The sequence below is a fragment of the Folsomia candida genome, unplaced genomic scaffold, assembly GCF_002217175.1.
Source record: "Folsomia candida strain VU population unplaced genomic scaffold, ASM221717v1 Fcan01_Sc004, whole genome shotgun sequence".
In the NCBI taxonomy this organism is placed as follows: Eukaryota; Metazoa; Arthropoda; class Collembola; order Entomobryomorpha; family Isotomidae; genus Folsomia; species Folsomia candida.
The window spans coordinates 871,816-897,394 of record NW_019091196.1 but is presented as its reverse complement, the minus strand read 5'-3'; the positions used below and the strand labels follow the sequence as shown (position 1 = coordinate 897,394).

Sequence of the window (25,579 nt, the reverse complement as noted above, 5' to 3'; positions counted from 1 at the left end):
TTTTTTAACGAGAAAATGAGCTAATTTTCTAAATATTTAACGTTTAATTGTTATTACCATTAATTAATTAATTAAATAAATATATATGTATGTACAGTTTCGTCTTCATTGTGCCAAAATTTTTGGGAATTTTGCAATTCTCCGTTTAAAATAAATTTTACCACTTGCTTAGAATTGCTTGGCGGTGATGTGATATATACATTTTTTGGATAATTTCATTATTTAATTATTAATTATTGAACTACTTTAAAAGACATTTATTAAGTATTTCGTCAAAATTTTGACCATTTATTTCGGGATAATTGCATCCCGGTGTTCCACTTTATTTGAGTTTCCACAATTTTTTTCACATATTGTGAAAAATCAGACCATATTTTTTGCATGGAAAGTTTTTCGTTTCTTGTGTTGTGAATTTCTTTGTCTGAGATATATTGTTTCGGGATAAGACATTTCATTTTAAGGTGTCTTCTTTTTTACTAGGTAAATATTTAATTGGCGGGTTATTCAAATAATTTTCCCGCGCAGTTAAAATTTGCCCGCATTTTTTTGAATAATTCATCATCGACTTTCTCCACTTTCACCACCATCGTTTTTGCATCCTATAAATACTTAATTGCGTAGGCCGGGCCGGTATTATTTTTCATAATGATTAATTATTTATCAGAAATAAAAATATTATGGTTGGCCTTTTTATATTTCTGGTTTTTTGTCACAATGTCATCATGTAAATTGTCATCGCATCCAGTTTTTTACACTAATAAATAACCTACGAGTCAATCGGTCAGACTTATGTGTAGTGTTACATCATCATCTTCGTGTTATTTTTAATGAGCCACTTCTTGTTTAAGCCTTTCTAAATTGAGGAGAAATTAAGAGTGGAAACATTGTAGGGAAACTTTGATTGCAAAAAAGAAGTGAATTTTGTAACTAAAAACAAATTGTTTTTAATTACACAGTTTTGAAATTGATAATTGTTTAAAACAGTATCATTTTCTATTTTAAGCTACTGCATAAATTGAGGGAGTGGAAACATTTCTCGGAAACTTTCATTGGAAATTTATGGATTTTTGAAATTTTGCAATTCAACACAATGTCATTTTCTCCTCTGTTATCTGTGGCCCATTTTTAAATAAGTGCGCTTCCTCGCAATTAATTAGCTAATTATTATTAGGACGACTTGCATATTTTTAATACTCTGTCTGGAATTTAAGGTGCGACTAACTTGCGCCATAGTTAAAAAGCTACAACGTCTGGCGCAAATGGAAACCCTAATTAAGCCTAAAAAATGGGTCTCAGACGGGAATGTTTTGTTTTTTAGTACGTATTTACAATTCTTTTAAATGTATTTATGTATAGCGGAAGGAGCAATTTTTTAATTACGATTAATTATTTAATTATAATTATTAATTAACTCTTAAGTATTTCTTCTTTTAAAAATCTACACATTTTTTTATACTTGTTAGTAAGCAGCACACATTTTGTATTCGTCTGGAATATAGGATATCACACAGCGGATTATTTAGTTATCTTGGTACATACATATTTATTAAAAATAAAATTTTTCAAAATTTTCGAAAATTTCTGAGAGAGAAATAATGAAGCCAATCAGGATTATATATTACTATTATTGTTCTTGTGCTTTTTTCAATTTTCATTGAGCCGTGTGTTCTCTACATAAGTGTTCTAAGAGTTTAGAATTAGAAGAGAGATTAACTATTGTGCAAAATATTTTTGCAAAATATTTCGCCTAAAATTGCATAGCCTCAAAGTTTGGTTTTTTCAGTGTGCAGAATTATTTACTATTTTTATAATAAGCTTCTCTTTCTTTTGCATAAATAGCTGAATTTTTAAAGAAATACTGATTTGTTTTTTGCTTATCGAGGATAAGTTGATATCATCGTCTCGTTGTCGTCGTTTTTTCTTGATAAGTTTGGTAAATGTCTATTAAAGCAGTTTATTACTTAATTTTAGATAGAATCGCACCCAAATTGCATACTCGGCACGTGGACGAATTTTTACATATTTTTCTTAAATATTTACGAAGAGTGACAATTAATTAAAGTTTTTTTCTCTGAAAAGAAGAAGAAATACTTGTAATTAATTAAGTAATTAATTAATGAGCATATTTAATTAATTAATTATGCAAAAACGCTGAGATTATTATTGTGTAATTTCTTTCTTTCGAACAATTGGCCAGTAAAATGTTTATCACTTATTTTTTCCCGACAAGAAATAGTAAAGAAGAAGAAGAAGAAAAAATCCAATCCAACCCCCAATTTCTTTTTCACCTTATCAGAAAAATGGATGATGATAAGTTATCATTGATAACTAGTTATCTTCTAAGCATAAATACGTATGTATCACATGGATGGAGACAAAGTATTTATGTACGTAATTTAATTCCCTGACGTATTTTCCTAGAGTTTTTTTATTCTTCTGGATCGATATGGATTGAGTTGAATTTTACCGAAATTTTGACCCATTAAATATTTGCAAAAAAATCAGATAACTATTTTTGCAAAAAACCATAAAACCATTTTTCCAAAAAAAAAGAGTCGTAAAACCATTTTTGCAGTAAATCCTAAAGCAATTTTTGCAGCAATAATCATAAAACAAGGTTTTGCAAAAATGATCATGAACCCATTTTTGCAAAAAAAATCTTATTTGCAAAAATTTGAAAAATCGTTTAAAAAAATCCGTGCTATGCAAAAAATAAAAGAACACAAGAAAACACATAATTTTTTACATTTTACTTAAAATAATAAATCATTAAAATTAGAACAAGAGTACAATGCATAATGTGTAATATGTGAGGGATAAAATGTGTGTATGTAATTAACTAATTATGTAAATCATCAAGTATACATACGTATAATATTTTGATATCGTCTTTAATTAACAATTTAAAATTAATCTAGATTAATAATTGTATTGTATTTTTTGAATGCATAATAATGAATGTCAAGTACTTTACATTTCTGAAATTTTTTACACACTTCGTATGTAATCGCAGGAGGAAAAAGTAAACCTGAAAAATCCCGGTTAAAATTTCCAGAAAAAAAAATCATCCTCTTTTTTCTTTCTTTCACTTCTCACTCGTTTTTTGAAATCCATTGTAAATTGCACATCATTGTTAATAGTCAAATGAGGCATTATTTACATATTTACGTCATCATTTAGTTAATCAGATCTTATTTAGGGGCAAAATCTGCGATGTTTTTGATACCGATTTCTCACCTTTTTTGGTACATTTTTAACCTGTATATTCATCATCGTCTCTTCATTTTTCGAAATTATTTTTCGTTTTTGGTAATAATTTGCATATTATTACATATTTTGACCAAACCAAACCCATCCATCCATCCACCTCTCTTCTCACTTAATAGCTTTTGGACTATGTAAAATGGAAGTGTTTTCTTAATTACCCACCACTAATTAATTACTAATTAATTAGTAATTATGTGACATTAATTAACTCCGTCCATTCTTCTTCCAGTGTGGCACAATTGACTGTCCTTTACAATCACTAATTATTTAATTAAATAGTTAACTAACTATTCAATTAGCACTTTACTTTATAATTGCATATATACTGATGATAATGATGATATATTTCCTAAAAATTCTAAAAATTTGTGTATGTATTTTTACCACGCTAAAAATTCATGAATATCACTTCACTTCTTCTCCTCAACCATTAGCACTTATTTAATTAATAATTAATTAATTATAATTATAATTTATGTAATTATTTTTTATGACATGATTCAAACTGACTATTTTAAAGTTGGGCATGGCAGGTGTACCTACGTTTACATATTTATTTATGTATTTATTTACATAATTATAAGTAAATATGTGCGTGTATTTATGTATAATTTTCCATGATTTTCCATGAATTTCCATGTACTTCATTTCATCAACATCAACATCAACTTGTTAGTAAAGTCTTGGAGTTTTGGTATGAATTTGAAAATTGAACTGTTTTTTTTCGAAAAAAACACTAGTCTCGTTATCTTTGTTGTTATGTTAGGTAGATATTTCCGTAAAATTGGAGTTTTCGCATTTTCGCAGTGCGAAATTCGCCATTATTTTTTGCATTTTTGCATGCACCTTGTTCTCTCACAAAGTATAATTCTTCTTCACAATACTGATCTCACTCACATACATCATGGTCGATGATCTTTCCTTAAAAATGGTGGTGCATTTAACCTAAAAACTAAATACAGAGGGTAACTATGCCTTAAATTAGGCTAAAAAAACACGCAAAAAAGTCTATCCTTGTTCTTTTAAGCTTTCTTTTTGCAAATATTTCGCAAATATGTAGCTGCTCGTCAAATTTACAATTCCCTTGTTTTGCATACTTTTCTGAGATTGTTGTAAACCTTACAAAATATGTAAATTATAAGTACATATTTTCTTAGCAAGAACCAACCAACTTAAAATGGAACACAGAGAGGGAAATTAATTATAATTAAGGTTTATAATATTGCCAAATATAATCCTTTTATCTACGTAAATACATCACAGACGGGAAAGTAATAATATTTAATAATTAATAATTACATAATTAATTTCGTGTTGAACTTTTAGACAAGAAATGCATTTTTATGATGAGGAGATTATCAATTAAAACCGGGATCGACTCTGCTTTCCTTCTACTTCTTTAAATATTTACCTTAATAACTTGAGAACTTAATTAATCACAATTACATTTTTTTGTCATTGGTTGGTCTTCGTCATCATCAAATAATTTGGGTGAGAATGCATTGTTGTGGATTTTTTAGGGAAAAAAATTGTTACAACAATGCAGTCGCACCCTCTGTATTACAAGGAAAGATCTCATCAATTAATTAATTAACTATGATAATTATAATTAATTTTTTGTATAATTATTGAGAATGAAAGGTCCAGTTTTTTAACATCCAGCTTTTAACGTACATACATTTAAGCTACATATTTAAACTTGTGAGCTGATCAGATATTTAATTAAGCGTGTCTCAAACAACAATGATTGAAGGAAAAATAAGGCGGTACATGTGTATGTATTTAGTCCGTTAATTAATTAATTAATTAATTAATTAACTAATCAATAATGTCACCTAATAAATCACTAATTAATAATCAGCCAATCGGTTTTTAAACAGAGATCATTAATAAATATAATAATAACAATTAAATTAATACAAAATACTTTGCAAGAGATTTTCCCAGGAATTTATCTATCACAAAATCACGAAATTATGCAAATTATTAAAGAGAGAAATTAACAGAAATTCTTCTTCTTGTATACTTAAAAATCTCAGTAATAATTATTTTGATTCGTATCTTTTGGCAAGCGTGAATAATAATGATTAGTCCCGATTAATTAAATTGTTTTGCTTTGCATTTGTCAATTTGGAATTTTAAGGCGGTTTATTCTTTCTTTTTCTTTAGAAATTCTGAATTTCTAGAAATTCGAAAAAGAAAAGGAACTATTTTAACTATATTTTTTCAATTCAACCAAGCAAAAAAATCTTCCTTATCAGTCCTCCCGCTAAAAAAGTCTCCGTGATAAGAGTAATAATTTGATTTCTTTTTCAAGTCTTGACTATTTGTACGTATCAGACAAATGTCTGACGTGTTATGCAATTAATTAGTTAACCTTTTGTATTTTATAATTTGACCATTTTCTGTATACAAAAAAGAGTCTAATTTTAAAATACAAACCATAACTCTAGATATAATAAATGCCTTTTTGTTTTACACTCGATTCAAGAGAGAAGAGAACAACAAGATAAATAGGAAAAAATTGTCATTATTTAAAGAATTGCATAGGTTTTACTTTTAACGAGAAAAATTGATTTAAAAAAAAAATCAATTTTTTCCTGTAAAATTGGACTGGATTGTTCGACTGGACGTTGTATATTTTTAAGGAATTTTAATTAATTAATTACACTAATTAATTTTTCGGAATATTGAATTCTTCTTTTGCAGTCTTAGTTATCTTTAAGATATTATTTTTACGTCCTCCTTCCTACCCGAGATGAGAAGTATTGCCCCAACAATTGTGTGTGTACGTGTGTAATTGTAATTAATTAGTTAATTAATTAATCAGGTAAGTAATTAAGCCTCGTTTCGTTGTTGTTATACTACTGATTCTTTCCTTTCGATTCTCATTTGCATATATGAGTCCCTGATATCTGATCCGATTTTATTAGGTGAAATTTTTCACGAAAAATTTCACTAAAAATTAAAATATTATAGAAATTGACTACAATTTTCAAAAAAATGCGAACCCTGAATATTCCAGTGATTTCTGCACACTTTTTAAAATTCTCCTCGATTTCCCATCGTGAACTAAAAAATTTAACTATTTTCTAGTAATATCAATCATTTTTTTAAATAACACAAAAATTAAAGATCAATTAAAAATATGCACTTTTTTCCTTCTTCTTCATCTTCCCGTGAGCAAAAATGTTGCACAATTTTTTTTAATAAATGCGGAATATATTTAAATTTGGGCAGAATTTGCTAATTTTCATGCAGAATTTTGCGCAGAATTTTGTGCTAAATTTGACAAGAGATTTGTCCGAAAAAAAATCAAGATGTAAATAAATTCATGACTATTTCTGAAAATTTCTGAATTAAAATTTCATTTCAACTTGTTTTTGTACTAATCCGTAATCCCGTCAAAAAAACTTTCATGACCTGATAAACAAACAAACAACCATGCAAAAGCTCTTCCCTTAACAATTAAAACAAATATTTAATTACTAATTAATTAATGAATTAAAAATCAGTAATGAATGAATGAATGAATGAACTAGTCTTATCAAGGATCAGTCAGATCACCAACTACGAAATATTCATCATGACTAAAATATTTTCCTATCAATCAATGCAATGTCAACAGGTTGTGAGTAGGTGAGTGTGAGTAATTATGTAATGTAAGTAATTAACTAAATAATTAATTAATTAATTAACTAATGAAAGATAAATCACCTCATGGACAAGAGTTATTTTCGTATTGCGCCCTACTTTTTACTCCTTTGTACGTACGTATTACGACAGCCTATCAAAAGCACATGACATTTTTCTCACGTGGTCCTAAAACACGTGGTAAATATTTAGCAAATTGTGTGTAACATTTTCATCAAAATGTGATTGGTTGGTGGTTATTTTTTTCTGGTGGGAATGCTTGCGCTATTTTTTAAATCTATATACAGTAATTAATTAATCGATAATTGATCAATCAATTAATCAATATTGTCCTAAAGATTATTATTAGTAATTAATTAATGTGTGTGCATTAATTAAGACAACATTTTTGTAAGAAGCGTTCTTTCTTCGTGATGTATCTTGGTTGATAGGCCGCGATTTTTTAAGCACACTTACTAAATAATTAGTAATTAATTAATCAATTAACTAAACATGCTATGAACTAAAAGAAAAAAAGATGCCCCCTTAAAACTCATTCTCATTCTTATAGGTACATATTTTTCAATATATTATAGTTTTAAACGGGACACAAGCATAAAACAAAATTAAGTTAGTTATGTAATTACATAATAATCGTAAGTAATAATAATTAGTTAATTAATAATAAATGTGTCTCATACTTATTAATTCCCCCGATTTCAATTTCATCATTCATGATACAATTAATAACGATTAATTCCTCGTATCAATTTTTTTTGCCAGGATTGAAACAAACACAATATTATAATTAATTAATTAATTAGCTCTTAATTATGGGGGGTTAAATCGGTAAAATCAATCCTTAAAGTTAATTAGCATCAATTAAATGAAATCGGAAAAAGGAGGGAGAAAATTAACTAACTTATTTTAACAATAACAATAATAAACAATTTAACAAATTATGTTATAATTATTGGTTGATTCTTAATATCACTTTCTTCATCTTCTCTTCTCTTTCCTGATAGAACAACAACCTTATCATGAATTAATCGATAAGCAATCGATAATCAATCAATCAATCGACCCATCCTTCTTGCGATGATATGATACAACTTCCTACATATTTAGATAACTCATCGTAGAGTGAGATCAATTATCAGCACTTAAAATTGAATAAGCATAATAATTAATGATGATGATAACAATAATTAATACTATTTCGTAGAGTGTAATAAAACAGATAAGTCTTTCACAATTGGTAATGTAACGTACTGTAAATAGGATCATAATATTTAGCATAGGAGAAGTTTTACTTAATTATAATTAACACTTTTACTAATTAAGATTAAATTAAGAGATACAAGAAAAACACAGAAAAGTCAATTTAAAAAATGAACTAGAATCGGTTCTGAGAAGTTTGGGTTGGGAGAAAGCTTTGTATGTAAATTGATTATTGATTTTTATCCACCTCAAATATTTTTAAGCTACTCGGGGGGTTTGGGGAGTGAAATAATAGTGAAAATTGCTTAAAAATGAGCTTGTTTTTCCCCTAAATAGTATTATTAGCTTGGCTTTTTATATATCACTGGCGACGAGGAGGAAGAAAAACAAACTTAAAAGTGTAATCATCGTCGTCATCGTCATCAAACCACACCCGAGAGGATAAGATCAACATTATAGTAGTTTTTAATTATTAATTAATTAAATATGCATGTATAATAATATGTCATTCTTCATCTTTAAATGTAGTATTATTGCTCTAAATACATACATCGATCGATTTATCGCCGGCCTGCTGCACTTAAGAAAACAAAAAAACACAAAATTGCTTCTGGGAACACAATCGGATCTAAATCTGAATCTGAACACACGCCACGCCAAAAAAATCCATCATTCATTATACCATCTCACTCTCTCCTTCCTTCCTTCCTGACTTATCGATTGACTATTTATTTATTTATTTTTAAATAAAATGAGCTTGAAAAATCAATCGTAATTGTTTTCCTTTTCATACACACACTGGCTGGATTGGATTGGATTATGGAGATTTTTCTAAATATGTATATGTAAATTTGGCTAAAAATAATAATAATTAAGCTGATTTTAATTAATTAAAACAAGAACTTCTTCTTCTTGCAGGCAAACTGCGGCGTGAATAGTGCCAAAAATTGTACAATTGTGTTTTCGTAATTATTATTAATTATTGATGAATGAATAGCAACAAGTCTTTGTCTTCTTTTTGGATTGGATTGAAATTGGTGGGTGGTATAATTAGTGATCGCCACCACCCCCACCACGACCACCCGCTACCTATCGAAATTGAATTGATGTGTGCAACTTTTTTTTTTACAGAAGATTAATTACACTAATTGCATATTTATGTAATTATGTAGTATTATTATCATCTCATTTTTGTCACACTCAACTATTTATGTACGAACTTGGGTAAAATGATGGCAAAAAAACAAGTCTAGTCTTACTTAATTACTGACTTTAAATATTTAATTCATGGGATGATTGGGTTTGGATTGGATTTTTCTCTCTCTCTCAACTTTTCCATAAATCCTCGCTTGTCAGGTAAAATTGAACTATATTTCATTTCTTTAAGAAAATCAGCAAATCAACGCATTCACAACGATAAAGTAGTAATAACAATAATAATAATAATAATGGTCAATTGTGCCTCTTTCTTCATGATAAGATCGGATATCGATAATACATAATACGACAATAATAAATATATATTTATATATATATCATGATTTCTGTCTCCCCCTAATTATTATTAATAGTCACGATATATATTTATATCATTATCAGCATCATAATAAAAATGCAGGTTGGCTTTCGTCTTAAAAAGTAGGTTAAAAACAGAAAAAAAACTCGTTATTTAGAACATTCTTAATACTTAATAACGACGCTTAATTAATTATTTAGGTAGGTAGCAGTACTATGTTGTGTTCATAGTGTTTTTCATTTTAGGTAATAGTGTAATCACTCACTTTCTTTGTTTGTGGTAGGTTTTTTGTTGGTTGGTTGGTTGGTTAGGGTTTTGGTAGGTAGTGGGTTGGATTGGATTGGATGAAATATCTACAATCCAATCAATGATGATTAATTATTTTTTACTTAATAATTCATAAAAAAGAGAGATGGATGGTTTTTCTTCGTTCGTAACGGTTAGTTAGTAGTTGTATAGGATTATACATACATATCTTTGCTATATAAGTCTTGTAGTTGAATACGTAGTTGTAGTTGATGAACAGTGTCACACAATAGTGAAGTACTTATTGTGGCAATGTTGCTAAATAAAATAATCAAGCATTTTTTTTCTTCTTCTTCTTGGAGTATACAGGACACGATTCTTTGTTGAGAAGTGATGATGATGATGATGTCGATGTCGACGAGACGATGGTTTTTATTGTGTGTGGTGAGTTGGTTGGTTGGTTGGTTAAATACAAGTTATTACGTAATGTGTGTGGGTGTGACGTAATACATAGTTACGGTTTTTTTAGAGAGAGAAGGGGTTCTCTTAGGCGGACTCGCCCCCGAGGAGACCGTCGGGGAGGAGGGAGTTTAGCGAGGAGGGTGTGGCACGATCTGGAGCGTCCAATCCGGAAGAACCCCATGGGTTGTTGGACCACAAGGGGGAGTTATCACGGAGACCCCAGGGATTATCGTCGCCGCCTCCGTTTCCATTTCCACCCCGGTTGGAGGAGGAGGAGGATGAGAATCCTGGAAGATAAGGTGAGTTATAGATTGATAAGGGGATTGACATAATGTAAGGTCAAAAATTAAGTAATATCTACCTGAATTACTCTGCTGAGCTAAGTTAAGGCTGTGAAGTAAACCTTGGACATCATTTTCGGACGCCATTTCCGCCAAAATTGTAGTATTTCCGAGAACACAATTATTCAAGGCGTGTTGCGCCTGGAATAGAAACGTCTGTTCACAAAAATTCAGATTAGATTCTTTCATATTCTCACAATTTCATAATTAATTAATTATTTATTTATTACCTTGGCTGTCTCATCTCGTCCGTTGTACTTGACCAGAGCGATGCCATGGTTGAGGTTGAGGTGGAACTTTTGCAAGGGACCATGCTGCATGCACAAAGTTCGCAGCGTGGAGCCGTCCGTTTGTGGGGACAGATTTCTCAAGAGGAGCCAGCAGAGTGGATTGCCTGTACGAAATAACAAAAGGTCAGTTGGTTTTTTGGGCTCGATAAAGAAATTCACCCCGGAGCATGTACCTCCACCCGAGGGCACGGAGGGGACAGGGGCTCCTTGCTTCTTGGGTAGACCTGGAGGTGGGCGAGATCCTTGTTGTTGTTGCTGCTGTTGTTGCTGCTGCTGCTGTTGTTGTTGCTGCTGTTGCCCACTGTTTCCACTTCCACCGCCGTAGTCCCAAAGGTCCCGGGTTGAGTTGAGTTTGGCCAAGGAACTGGTGGAAATTAGTAATTAGTTTAATTAATTCGAATTAATTAATAATTAATTTACAATGGAGATCTCCCAGCGATTTTGACCAAATTAGTATTAATCGACCATAAATTGATTTGAAATTTGCGAAAGGCACGATCCCCCATATGCAGCTTTGACATTTTGAGATATTTGCATTCGAATGGGAAAAAATGCTTAGTAAATTTGGAAAGTGTAAATTTTATCAACTTCGAGATCGTGTCTTTTGCAAATTTCATACTAATTAAAATTCTCATCGATTGACACTGGTTTGCTCAAAATCTGAGAGCATACGCTCGGAGATCTCCATTTTCAGTTGGGAGGATTAGTTACTCACTTTGCAATGGAGGTAGATCCACCGCCCCCTCCCGAGGTGGGCGTGTAGCTCCAAGTACTACTAGAACTGAGGCTCAAAGGCAGTGAGTCCGAGGCAAGGGAAGAGCTCTGCAGAGAGTTGGAGCTCTTGGCGAAAATCTCGGCTGCAGCGACAGTTGCCAAGCTCAAAGGAGATCGGACAACCTGCATACGTAGTTAATTAGCAAATTGATTTTAACCCTAATTAATTATAATTATTTTTATAAGTAACGTACCGATCCTGGCGTCAGGGTGGGATCATTCTCCACCGATGTCATTATTTGCGTCCCTTTCCACGGTTTTCCTGGCTCAAACTCCGGCACGAGATCAGTTTGCCATCCGTCACCAACATTGCCACCGCCTTTCATGGGATCGTTGTCATTTCCGCCGGAGCCAGAATTTCCGTGATCTGTAGGCCAACCGTCCCCGCCGGATCGGGAGCCGACAGAAGTGGACCACGTGCTGTGACAAATAAATATTAATTTCACCCCGATAATTAATTAATTAATTAATAATACTCACTCTGACGGGCCAAGAATCAAGCTCGAGTTATTCTTAAGTCCACTTCCCCCATTGCCACTTTGTGGGCCGGGTGCTCGTGAGAAATCTCCACCCTGATTGCCCCCACCGACCTCTTCCTTCTCCATGGATGGAATCTTGGTCCACTGGCTCAGTCTGGATTGTGGTTGCTGTTGCTGCTGGTGTGGAGGTCCACCGCCGTCTTTATTATTGAGGAGGAAGTCGGATCCGAAAGAGCCGAGGGGATCCATCAAATTTCCGCCGGGACCACCCCCACCACGACCGTCGCCGCCTCCACTGATCAGAGGAGGACCGCCGCCAGCCTTCATGAAATCATTTCCACCACCAGGACCACCACCGCCGTGATGGTGTTGCTGTAAAGGTGAAATTAAGGATATGTCATTATAAAAACTATTATATGTAAGACAAATAAATCGTTAAAATTAATACAGTTTTAATAATTTCTCTGCTCTGGGAATTTGTTTTAAAATTCTGGACGATGAATTTGTAGTCAGCGAGTTGATTGATGGAATCGCGTCGAGTTTTTCTAGGGACTTTGATTAGTTCTAATTTTTCTGAAGGCTTCTTAAACTTGAAATCTCCTTCAAAAAGTGTCAAAATATGGAGTGTATATTTTAAAAAATTGGGAACGACACGCTCTATAAATTTGTCGTCCAGAATTTTAAAATAAATTCCCAGAGCCGAAAAATGAGTAAAAATTTTCTGATTTTGCATAAAATTAATTATTCCACTTTTCCCACCTGTTTGGCATGATGCGCTTGTTGCGCTGCGATCTGATTATGCAAATTGTGAATGTTTTGCTTCGTCTTTGTAATCTGGACAGAAAGTTGGAGCGCGCTGGGTGAGTTTGAGTTCCCCATTTGTTGCTGAGCCTGTGTCAGGATTTGGAAGCTTTTGATATGCTGGAGGAGCGAGTTGAGAAGGACGAGACTTTGCGGGGGGAGGGGATGAGCCAAAATCTGGTTGGAGAGGTAGCCCGCTTGCACAGCCATTTGGATTTGTTGGACCAAAACGGTCACAGACTTGTTGAAGGGAGGGAACGCACCTCCACCAGAGCTCCCACCACCACCACCTTGTGATCCGCCGCCACCATTGTTCGGCTGAAGTCGGCCCTGGACAGGGGGAAAATATGAAACAAACGATCCCACCAAAATAACCGTGGACGTACTCGCGTCAATATTTAAAATTTATAAATTATTAGGCAATTAGCAAATCTTTGTTTTTATAAATTTCCGTAACTTTTCCTATCTCTAAATTTCCGGAGCCGATTTTGAAATCACTCTTTATTGGCTCTCCTCTAAAAATTTTTCTGAAAATTTTAACCTCAGAGAGGAAAAGTTACTGAAATCTTGAAAACGCAGATTTACTAACTCCGTATTATGTCGCCAAAAATCGACTAATTTCATCCCACAATTTCCAAAATATTGACACGAGTTCAAACCACACCCCATCAATTTTATTTACTAAATATATTACCGCTTGTGGATTATTGGGGCCTTGTTGTTGCTGCTGTTGATTCAAGATCCGTTGCAACAAGGTCGGATTAATACTTCCACCACCCCCACCGCCCCCAAGACTAGCTGGGTTGTTCCCTACATTGTTCATCAGTGAGTTTCCACCCCCACTGCCGGAGAATCCTTTGGGGTTCGGAACCCCGTATCGTTGCTGGGGCGGAGGTCCACCCATTCCCATGGGACCACCGACGCCAAGGTCAAAATCATGATCCACTACGGGTGGTCCGCCACCAGGAAGGCGACCGTGTCGTCCCGGCATTCCAGATCCAGTTGAAGGTCCACCCCACAATGGAGGCTCCATCCCACCCGGCCCCACCGGCACCACGCCACGTCCCCCGTCCAAGGAATCTATGGCGTCGGAAAGGTTCATGTGCGAGGCGCGCAGGGCGAGCTCCATGTCTTCCTTCTAGACGAAAGGGCACTCATTTTAGATTTCAACGTAACATGATCAACCTCCTCCCTTATAAAACCTTAATTTCAACGGGGTTAATTAATCACAAAAAAAACAAGCAAAATTTCCATAAAACTTTTTAGAAAAACCAAAAAAAGCCATAAAAAAGCATTCCCATTTTAAAATCCACCACCATTTAAACAAAGCAATTATGTAATTTAAAAAGCCATAATCAATCAATATTATTATTAACTAACGCCACACAGAAAAAGAAGTTAACAAACACCACGTGTTTAAATCTCTTAAATAATCGTCGTCGCCCTTCTTTTTTGCATTCCGTGTTAAAAATTGGACAAGTTTTGTTAATAATTTTACACACAAGGCCGGACAACACAAAATTTTCTACACAGCGACAAACAGGAATTTTCGCCGATGTGCGTGCGTGCGTCACACTCTTTTAGTTCTTCTGACCTTGTTATATCCTCCAAAATCTTGGAGGTTTTTCAAAATGTTGTTGTTGTTCGAGGAGGAAGAGGAGGAGGAGTTGTATCCGCGATTTCCACCATTGTTAGCGTGACTATTAGCTTGTGCGGCCCAGTAGGCGGCTTCCTTGAGACCCATGCCGTTCGCGGAGGAGGAGGAGGAATTGGACATCGAATTGTTGTTATTATTATTGGGACTACCGTTACAGTATCTACTCGAGCTTATCGTGGAAGAGGAGGACGTCGCGTTCGAATTCTGTGGTCAGTCAATTCAGTGTCAAGAGTTTGGTCCAAAAGGAGAGAAGAACGAGCACAACAAACAAAATCAAATTAATAAAAAATGATAATAAATTAACTTTTGCCATATTAATTTCTATTGATTGATTGATTTTGGTAGGTGCGTGTGTGAGACTGAGACTCTACTAGTTTGCGGATATTTAAGTAGCTATTCAGCAAAATTAAAAGGTACTAAAAGAAAGAAAATTATAAATAATTATGGCAAAATAAATGTACAAATATTTGCAAATTATTTGGTAAACACCATCACCGCCAAAATAAATTAAGTAAATGATAAGGATACAAATTATTGTTATGAAATTTTACAACTTTTGTGTTTAGCGGAAATTAATAAGTTAAAGGAAACGACGACGAGATTATTATTAGCTGGAAATTAATGAATAAGGGAGAAAAAGAGTGACGTACGGAATTTTTAGGAGGAGCGCCCCAATTTGATGTGTCCACAATGCCGCCATCATCCCCCCAGCTGGAAGGATTGTTGGTGGGGGTTTTAGGTTTACCGCCCCACTGAGAGTTGCCGCCTTGTTGTTGTTGCTGCTGCATGGAGGGAGGTTCACCCCATGAGCCGATGGATTTGTCTTCCCATCCACCTCCACCGCCACGACCGCCGTTAAAACCACCAAGGTCACCGCCTGGACCGTCGGGGCCGGACCATCCGTTACTTCTGAAAGAAGAAAGTATCATCCAGTGTCACATTGACAGATTTATTTATTAATTTATCAGGGGTGAGAAAAATGTTTTCCAAAATATAGCATTTTGAGCTCCCTTATTCCCAGAGTTGGGTTGTTGCACCCACAAAAAGACGAGAATCTACGTGGATAACTCAGTAGGAGTACGAAAATAAAGGTGTTGTGAAGAAATTAACTTTTCATTGCTCTCAAAATACTTTAGATTTTTAAAAATATAAAAACAATGTATTTTGTCAGCGATAAACACCGAATTTCTTCGCAAAACACAAATTTTCGTCTGGTTGCTGCCTTCCGCACGTAGATTCTCGTCCTTTTGTGGGTGTAACAGTCCTGGAAATCCAAACCCTGGGAAGAACGGAGCTCAAAATGCAGGGTTTTTAATAAAGTATTTTCCCCGCCTCTGTAATTACTCGTGTGTCTAAAAAATTACCTGTTTGCACCCCATCCAACTGGAGCATCATCCATCTTATTCGGCATGCCACCCCGACCTGGCGGCATTCCTCGAACGCCGGGATGCTGTTGTTGTGGACCACCGCCACCTCCCCAGACAGCAGTGCCATCGTCATAGTTCGGAATGTTGGGGACTGGGCGTCTCTGCGTCGTGGGAGAAACATCGTCCCATCCAGATGAGCCGGGCCCTTTGTCAGGTTTCATCCCGCCACCGCCCATTCCACCGAGACCAGAGTGTCCTGCGCCAATAAAAAAAACGCACGATAAATAAATTAGCATAAACTTAAGTACTAATTATGTATTATTATTACGAGTTTCCTCACCTCCTGGTCCACCCCATCCGCCACCTTGCTGTTGGAGTGGGGGTTGTTGCTGCTGCTGAACTTGGACTTGCGGTTTGTTCCACATGCCTGGATTTCCACCGTCAAGATTGCTCCTTCCTCCACCGCCGCCACCACCTCGTACATCATTGTCCCAACCGCCTCGCACGGCATTGTGACTATTGTGGCTGTTCTCGTGTCCACTGACCATTCCGACGACGCCACCACCGCCAATTCCACCCACAACGTTGCGGGAATCAGGACCAACTCCGCCAAGTCCACCGCCGCCTAAATGTCCGCGAGAATCAATGGGGCGACCACCACCCCCACCGCCGCTACGGTCCCATTCGGACTGTTCCTTTTTCACTGTTAACAAAGCCAACAAATTAAAGTCTATCCACTATTTTTTCAATGTTATGAATCTTACTTGGGGCAGAATTCCACATTCCATTTCCATCCCCGCCACCACGTCCAGGTCCGACTTGTTGCTGGGGTCCATTATTCATCCAACCGCTCGCACCAGCGCCACCGCCCCCGCTTCCGCCAGATCCGCCAGAGCTGTTATTATTAACTGGACCTTGACCAGGCCCTCCGGAAGGACCGGACCACACGCTGGCAGATTCACCACTTCCGTCATCCTCCTCACCCCATGTTCCTCCTAAAAACAATGTATTAAAATCCATTAATATTAAGTTAGTTGATAAGAAAATTTCTCCTCCTCCACGCACCAATATTATTGGAGGGAGTATGTCCCCAGGGCGCCTTCTGGACGACGGGTGCCACCGTGGGAGCACCCCCATTTCGGAGGTTTGCCTCCCAAAGATCAGTCCCATTGTTCACGTTGACTTTCCACACGTTCGTTCCTGCCGGGGCGGACATCTGTCCACCGCCCAAGTCTTTATGAGTTGGCTCTGGAGAACCTGACACAATTTAGTAGAAATTTTGAGTAAATTTTTTAACCATTTATTTAAAATCACACTAGAATCCTATATTTACCAGGAATGTCCCAGGTTGAGTCTTGATTCACGTTCTACAAAAGAAAAAAGCACAATTATTATAACACACCTTCCCCACACACACCTTGTTTATTCTTCTTTCTACTCACCCCACCCCATCCATCATGACTGAACAACGCCTCTCTCATGCTGTTGAGTTGTTCGATCTGCTTGCTCGTCACGCTCGATGCACCACCGGCCGCAGCAGGAGCGCCAGACGTCTGAGCGGCCACACCCCCACCGCCAGAGGATGACGAGGAGGAAGAATTGGAGCCTATAGAAGAATTGCCGGGTTGATTGGGATTCGAGTTAGAAGTGCACCCAGACCCACCACCAAGAAGTGAACCACCACCACCACCAACAACACCAACACCACCCCCACCACCACCACCACTAGCTTGTAGAGACTTGCCGGCTGCTTGGGCCCAGGAGGAGCCTGATGAGGGGATTCCCACGGAAGGATTTCCTCCACCACCGATCGGGATGATGCCTCCTTGCTGCTGAGAATTCGGGTTCATGTTGTTCTGATTATTCAGTTGCATTGCGGCGGATGAAGAAGAGCCACTCCCAACGGGGGGCATGGGCAGTTGGGAAGGACCACCGCCTCCGCTTGCATTTCCGTTTGGATTGTTATTAATTTGAGATCCTGTCCAATCCAAAAAATTGCATACATGAAGCAAAGCTTTACAAATCGAGTCATGATAAAAATAAGTGTGAATGCGCGGGTTCGATTTCTGTTTTTTTTTAAACGGGGGGAATAAATCCCGGAAAATTCAAACAGTTCGTACAAAACGGACCCCAAAAACAAGGGCTTCCCGGCCAACGCTTGCACCACAAATCGAACCCACGCGTGAATGTGTAGGGATTTTTGTCTTTTTTAGACACAAATTTTTAAAATGTTGTAAAAACATTCGAATTTTGAATTTTTATGGGGGATTTTTTAAATTATATTCTATAATCTACCAGAAATATTTTGTTGCCCATTTTGACTAGGATTATTATTACGATTGGGAGAGTTTGAAGCCCACTGATTTGATCCGCCTTGTTGGTGGTTATTGTTCCCGGTCAATAAATTTCCGGGTGGAGAGGATGAGGAAGACGACGAGCATGGAGCACCACCACCACCTCCTTGAAGTCCCACCGGATTCCCGGTATGAGGTCCACCTTGCGCAGGGTTATTTCCAGGGGCGCCAGGGCCGGGGGGAGTGCCCCAGCCGGACGCTGCATTCGGATTTGTGGGGGGCGCACCTACAACAGAAATTTGCATAATTGTTAGTTAAGCATTTCGCTTAAATTGGCTGATTACACTGTTAGAAATCTAGTATAGTTAGGCAGGTATTGATTTCTCGGCATTAAAGTTGCTACCGCTTGGTATTAAAGTTGTATACCAGTCCGTACAAATTCGCTACCGACATAGTAAAACTTTCAATACCGAGCTACTATTTATCAACCCCACAATATACATGAATACCGCCTGGTATTAATTATTTTACCACTGGATTTCTAACAGTGTACAAATCCCACTAAATCAATGCAAACCGCACCCCAGCCGGAAGTTCCATTGTTGAGCGAGTTGAGACCACCGCCACGTAGTCCGGAGCCGGCGGAAAGGCCCCAACCTTTGTTCGAAGCTACGGTAAAGCCTCCGAGATCACAACCTGTTAACACAAGTAGAATTTAATTAGTAAAAAATTTGTCCCAATTAAAAATTAATTAAAATTTTCCCCAATTTCAACCCGTCCAACCCTCACCTTGGCTTCCATCATCAGATTCATTCATCGTCTTTGTCGTCACCGGGCCGGAACTCGGCATATTCATCGTGGTCATAATAACTTGTGCTGCTGCTGAGGAAGACGGGCTAGGCACTTGGGTGGGAGGACTTAAACCTAGATTTGCACGGGAATTATCTTTGTTGTCTTCAGCACAATGAGTGGGCGTAGAAATAATGAGGGATCCTCCGGGTGATGATCCCGGTGAAGATGGCCGACATGACAGTAATAAGGATGAGGATTCGTCTTCTACTACGGTTCCACCCACGAGAAGAGTCTCAGTCCATGAAGGAGGGTCAGAAGAAAGTGATAACTTATTTGTTGTCCGTGTAGGAGAAGGAAGGATAATTTCTTGTACGCTATTGCCTTCTGGCACATTGGTTTGGAAATCACCCTGCAAAAACAATAACAAATTTTAGGCACCATATTATTTACGGGACACTCTTAGAAATCCGGTAACAAACTAATACCAAACGATATTAAAGTGCCATTGATGATAAGTGATTTCTACCGTTTGGTATTAAAGTTTGACCAGTTCGGTACGGACCGATATAAATAATTTTAATACCAACTTTAACACCGAGAAATCACCGAGAAATTGATTGATTTCTCGGTTTTAAAGTTGATATTCAAATTTATTTACACCGGTCCGTACAAATTTCTTACCGAACTGGTAAAACTCTAATACCGAGAAATTACTCATCATCAATACCAACCACTTAACTGTTTGCCACCGGATTTCTAAGAGTATAAATACCGCTTCTTCGTATTGTTGACACTCACCTGATTGACTACGATTGTATTAAGAGGCATTGTGAACGTTGTGACGCATTCTGACACAGCACGAATCGATAGTTTTGGACTATAACTGCAAGCAAATAAAAACATACGGTCGGTCAATTTCACTGGGTAAATAGTAAGCAACTTATCGCCAAACCACCACTGCACCACCACCACAACAACAACTACTGGATGCGCGCTTATCTACTCTCCTCCTCCTCCTCTCTCTCGGTAACATATATCTATCGTGATCAGACCGAGGATATGTATTTAAGTGCGAAAAATTGTTGAAATATGTATTTTATATGCATGAAAAAACGCCAAAATATGTTCGAAATTGATAATCTATATTCATGACCAGAGGGTGGATATGAATTTACAAAAAAAGAACCAAAATATTCACGAAAAACATAAGAATTTTCACAAAACCTGTACATAATGTACTGTTCTGGATTTTTTTGTAAAAAAATTCTCCCAAAATCTTTATAAAATATATATATATTTCTAAAAAATAGCTAAAACATTTCCATATTTTTCAAATAATAGCGGAAACATTGATACCTATGTCCAAAAATCTAATATGTACCGATATGTAAAAATATTTCGAAATTTTTGCGATCTCTACGAGTTAGAGAACACACCCACAAAATTTGACCCTCTGTCGTCTAAAAAATTTGAAAATAAATACATACTTATCCGCCCTTTGATAATCACCAACTTTCTGTTACTTATTAACTTTTAACTGCTCTACTGCTACATATTTAGTTACCCAATCAGACCGAGAACCAGACCAAACTGAATTTTGTTATCACATTTTGATTCCTCGTTCTCTCTTCATTTGATAAAAATAATGGCACTCCGGCCGTAATCCAACAGTCGTGGCCATATTTATATATTATTTTTCATCCTCCTCATAATTTGCATGCATGCACAAATGAAGTGCAACAGTTGTTGGGTTGGGTTGGATAAAAAAATCAGTCAAGTGGTCTAGGCTGCATATTGAAAAGAAGAGATTGCAATAAATCTACAGTCTACACAATTTCGCTCCCACATTTTCCTCAAAATAAATAAAATCCACGTCAACCAGTGGCCGCGGAAGAGTGGGTGGGGACAGAGGGACATATGTCCCCATAATCTTCCCATATACAAACCACTCCCTACCCCCATCCTACAATGTTAATGTCCCCAGATGTCCCCACGGCTTCCGCAGCCACTGATTCCACGAGTATAACATACTTTTATGCAGTGACCGCGGAAGCATGGGTGAGGACGGACAGAGGGACAATGTCCCCCCGGTTGTTCAATGTCTCCATCATCTCTCCGTGTTATTTAATCCCCTCCCTCCCCCCATCCTACAATGTTAATGTCCCCAGATGTCCCCACGACATCCGCGGTCACTGTGCACGTACAACCCACTCGACTTATGGAAAGTTCATAAATATAATCAGTCAACTGGACAGACTCTCTATCACGCATGCATATGTACATTTGTACCGAATAATTCATGTGGAGTTGTCCTAATTACTAATTACAATCTATATTTATTATTGATACGACGATCAATATCTTAAAATCAAACCTAAATAATAATGAAATCCAGTCATTTCTCTTCCTTTCCTTTCAAAATATTTAAACAAAAGATCGATCACTTTTATCGATTTTGTTCCTTCCAGCACAAAGTCCAGAAGAGACCATTTCAATTTATGTAAATGTATAAAACAAACAAACAAAAAATAGAATTTGGTGGCACATACAGAGTTGTTTTGTCAGAATAATAAAATAATCAGGGTTTCGTTTCTTACGGGTTTGGTACACTGGTCTTGCAATGCAAAGTAAGCAACGTGAGAAATGCGAGGTGCAAGAAACTGGGAGAAAGTGCAAGAAATATGCGCCATTTTACCCACGCGCTGTATGAAATATAGCCGCGGGACGTAGTTTTTTGCACTTTTAATTTCTTGCACAGGTCAAAATATTCACCTGCAAAAAAAACACTTTCTCCCCCTTATTTCCTGCACGTGGTTATTAAAAATACTTGCACCCGAAACACTACCAAAAATTCCCCCCTCTTCTTCTTCGTCACCACTGTTTACTTTTTACCATCACGAGTACATTACAGTCTTACAGTACTCGAAAAACATGAGAATCTGATTAATAATGAATAACTGCCTGACTACTGCATGCACGATAAGACGCTAACATGCGAAGAAATAAGAAGAAGAACAATATTATTTGTTAGAGAACATATCGGAAATTCTGATTGATTTTAATATTTCCTTGAATTATTTATGTATTCTTCATTAAAGACACCACACCAACACTTTTCTTCCCCCTCTCGAAATAGCCAAGCCACTTCTCTCTCTCTCTTTTGTGTACAAATATTAATAATGCATATTTTACGTGCCTATCTACACCAACCAAACCAATAGTCTTCTCTTATCTGGTGCAATTTCATCTAGATATTTCTACTTGAGAGGAAGCAAATAAATATTAAATATATTATTTTCACTCTGACTTCCAGTGGCGGCGGAAGTTGGAGGAGGGACATATGGGGGGACATTAGCATTGTAAAAAGGAGGGGCTTATTAATATGACGAAGATATGATTTTTCAGAATTTCTGAGGGAACAATGTCCCCCTGTCCCCCACTTCCGCCGCCACTGCTGCCTTCTCGTCCTCCGCCCTCCTTCAATTTGCAATAGTCAGAAAAATCAATCAATACTTTATCGGCACATTGTTGTTGGTCAAGTCAATCGATCGTCAAGAAACGTCACGAACATTAAGATAAGCCTGAGCCGTCTTCTTCAAGTCCATACAATTTCATTTCATGTCACGCCACCTCAACTCTCAAGGAAACTTTCTTTAAATCCAAATTCAAGTAGGCAGCCTCAAGGTCTCCTAAAATCCAAGGGACCCAGAAAGCCCTTATTCCTTCTCCTACGCAGTAACTCACCTCGGGCGGAATAATGAATAACAAAACGGTCCAGTCCAAGGACCTCAACAACCTCAACCTCAGCTCTCTCTACTTCTTATTTATAAAAAGGACCCTTCTTTTCTTGCTCTTAATTATTGTTGAAACTTGTTCCTTCCTTTTATGACTAGCAGCAGATGCACCCAAATAATAATAAATCCAAAGAAAAGAAAGGTACCCAGAGACTGACACAAAACGGGAACCTTTTTCATCCCCAACCATTCGATGACAACAATGGGACCCAAAATATAATAAAAATCAGGCCCAAAGAATGCACACATACAGACGCTGTAACAACTGCACTGCAATTGCATGCAAATCATAGAGAAAGTCTCGTCTCAAAAATGTATCCAAAAGTGATTTTCAAACAAAACCAAACCAGTCATCTTCGTCACACGTTATATAAAACCAACAGCTAGCCAGACCAAAAATCTTGGCGTTTGTTATCCAATCCGTCATATGTACTGAAGACCATTCCACTCGGACTCGGTGGACGTGGTCAGTATTATAAATCTTAAGAATACATAATGTAATGTTGCATCTTCCTTAGAGACATGGCATTTCTTACAGCCACGCCACGGGCAAGTCTGCAAGCAACGCATCTTACTTACTATATACAAAGTACAAAGATGAAACTGAAGAATCTTCTTGAGACTTATGTGTCTACATAAGAAACCCGTCCATCCATCCATCCATCCGTGGATTGGGTTGGATTGCTAAGCCAAGAACAGTAGTAGTTTTTACTAGGAGTAGCAACTTCTTGCTTCTGCTTCTCAGGTATAAAGTGAAATAAGTTCAATGCACAACTCAAGGTAAAACCTTTTACTTGCTGCTGCTATGTAATCGTGAAGCAAGTCTGTTTAATTCTCGTCTCTCTTTTTTACATGCAATCCATTTAAAAAAATGTACGCCAAAATATGTGATGTGATATAAGAGTTCATGATCCATATAATAACCAATTAATCACTAAAATAAAATTGCAGTGTTATGCAATCAATGCGGTATAAGAAACTTCTCCTTGCATGTTTATTATTCCACTATTAATAAGTTCAGGACCACTGCCAGCCAGCAATTAAAAAGAGTTGACAAAGTGTAATAAAATAAAAAAGAGCGACATTTTATTCCATTTTGTGCATAATTAACTTAACCAGAGTGGTCTGGGTATTTACAACATGACATTCTTCCTTCCAAAATTGTGTACCCTTTTTTCTGACCCTTTTATGTCGCCTTAAGTACTTCTGTCTAATTTTACTTACTTTACCCACTTAATAACCAGTTCTATTAAAATAAAATTAAACAAAGTGCCAAGTGCCATTTCTCACAGGCTTAAAATCCTGTCCCCAAAAATTTAAACCCTTTTCTTAACAATAACAACAATAACAACTCTTTTCAAAATGCATTCGTTAAGTACAAAATTTAAAAGCCAAAAAGGTAAATGATTCCTAACCCCAAGAAATCAGCAGGGAATTTTAAATTTTAAAGGAAGGGTTAAAAGCTATTAAAAAAATTCTGGTGTCTCGTCTCTCCTTTTAAAATGCCGCAGCAACCAAACAACCAGCAATGTCATCGTCGACTAGTTGTCGTTCTCTCTTGGCAGTCTGGTAATTAACCAGAAATCCGCCGTTGCAGAAATAAAATACATGGAATAAAAAAATATGCGCCTAATTTATGAATGGTAGCACCACAGGAGGACCACCACAATCACGGCAGGCAGACACCTACCATCCATTTTATATGCAGAAAAGGGTTAAATGATAAACAAGAACAAATTTTAAGGCTTAAAAAATCACACTTTTACAACGGATACATAGTTAGTTATAAATTTTAGGGTCATTTTATTTTAACTAGGAAATTTTAATTGCCATCAAACCAAACCAACCAACGATCCAATTTAACCACCGCCACATTTTCCTCTTATTAACACAAAACTTCTCTTCTGAGAACGACAAAATAAATAAATTTCCACATACAATAATCCAAAATTTACCAGGAGTATGCATTAGAAATGTAAGGATCAACCAGTGGCCGCGGAAGTGTGGAGCCAAGGGGACAATGTCCCCACGATTACTCGATGTGCCCAAGTTATATAACCAAAAAAACCCCTCCCTCCCCTATCCAAAAACAGTGTTAACGTCCCCTCATATGCCCCCGCGGCCCCTGAGCACCAACCCGAGTTTACGATTACACGTATGAAAATGAAAATGAAACAGTGGAATAATTTAGTATTTATTATTCAGCCTTCACCTCATTTCCACTCACCGAATAAATAAATGAAATATCTGTAAAGGCCGGAATTCAAACTCATTTATTTATTTCGCCCATATTCATGCGACAAGAAATCTCCTTCCTTTCACCTCCTGCTCATCGAGTCGAAAGTCGATTAAATATGCAAATTACATACAAATCCCTATACACACTCCCCGAAATTATATGTATTATTCCCTCCCTGTCACCTCTCTCTATTGTCATTAATTACTGGATTCGACATCATCATCGTCACTAATTTAGTCCGACGGGGACTGATTTGCATGGTTTTATCGCTCTTTAATTCATCCCATTTTAGCTGGCTCGTTGACTCCGTAGACACAAAATGATCATCATCAGATGCCGCGGAAGCTGTGGGGACATAAACATTGCCGGATAGAGGAGGGACGGGTTTGTATAACATAGGCGGATG

At 36.6% G+C, this 25,579-nt stretch overlaps 1 protein-coding gene across 9 annotated transcripts in view; it reads right to left on the bottom strand.

The window, feature by feature from the left end:
* Positions 1 to 2,738: 2,738 nt before the first annotated feature.
* Positions 2,739 to 25,579, bottom strand: part of LOC110849520 (protein Gawky) — a 35,262-nt gene continuing 12,421 nt past the window's right edge. The window contains exons 2-23 of one of the 9 annotated variants that reach the window (XM_035851185.1): positions 19,939 to 20,023; positions 19,138 to 19,549; positions 18,931 to 19,044; positions 18,350 to 18,634; positions 17,799 to 18,032; positions 17,497 to 17,660; positions 17,388 to 17,421; positions 17,120 to 17,311; positions 16,819 to 17,049; positions 16,395 to 16,757; positions 16,052 to 16,310; positions 15,338 to 15,596; positions 14,625 to 14,891; positions 13,725 to 14,168; positions 12,989 to 13,360; positions 12,231 to 12,601; positions 11,945 to 12,170; positions 11,692 to 11,873; positions 11,150 to 11,340; positions 10,917 to 11,080; positions 10,707 to 10,842; positions 2,739 to 10,632 (exon numbers count right to left, since the gene is read on the bottom strand). In XM_035851185.1, coding sequence (XP_035707078.1) covers positions 10,430 to 10,632; positions 10,707 to 10,842; positions 10,917 to 11,080; positions 11,150 to 11,340; positions 11,692 to 11,873; positions 11,945 to 12,170; positions 12,231 to 12,601; positions 12,989 to 13,360; positions 13,725 to 14,168; positions 14,625 to 14,891; positions 15,338 to 15,596; positions 16,052 to 16,310; positions 16,395 to 16,757; positions 16,819 to 17,049; positions 17,120 to 17,311; positions 17,388 to 17,421; positions 17,497 to 17,660; positions 17,799 to 18,032; positions 18,350 to 18,634; positions 18,931 to 19,044; positions 19,138 to 19,549; positions 19,939 to 20,023 — 5,188 coding nt within the window. In that variant the 3' untranslated portion in view covers positions 2,739 to 10,429. Of the gene's footprint in view, positions 10,633 to 10,706; positions 10,843 to 10,916; positions 11,081 to 11,149; positions 11,341 to 11,691; positions 11,874 to 11,944; positions 12,171 to 12,230; positions 12,602 to 12,988; positions 13,361 to 13,724; positions 14,169 to 14,624; positions 14,892 to 15,337; positions 15,597 to 16,051; positions 16,311 to 16,394; positions 16,758 to 16,818; positions 17,050 to 17,119; positions 17,312 to 17,387; positions 17,422 to 17,496; positions 18,033 to 18,349; positions 18,635 to 18,930; positions 19,045 to 19,137; positions 19,550 to 19,938; positions 20,024 to 25,579 lie in introns of all 9 variants that reach the window. The other 8 variants (XM_022096937.2, XM_035851184.1, XM_022096934.2 and 5 more) reach the window with 8 other exon arrangements.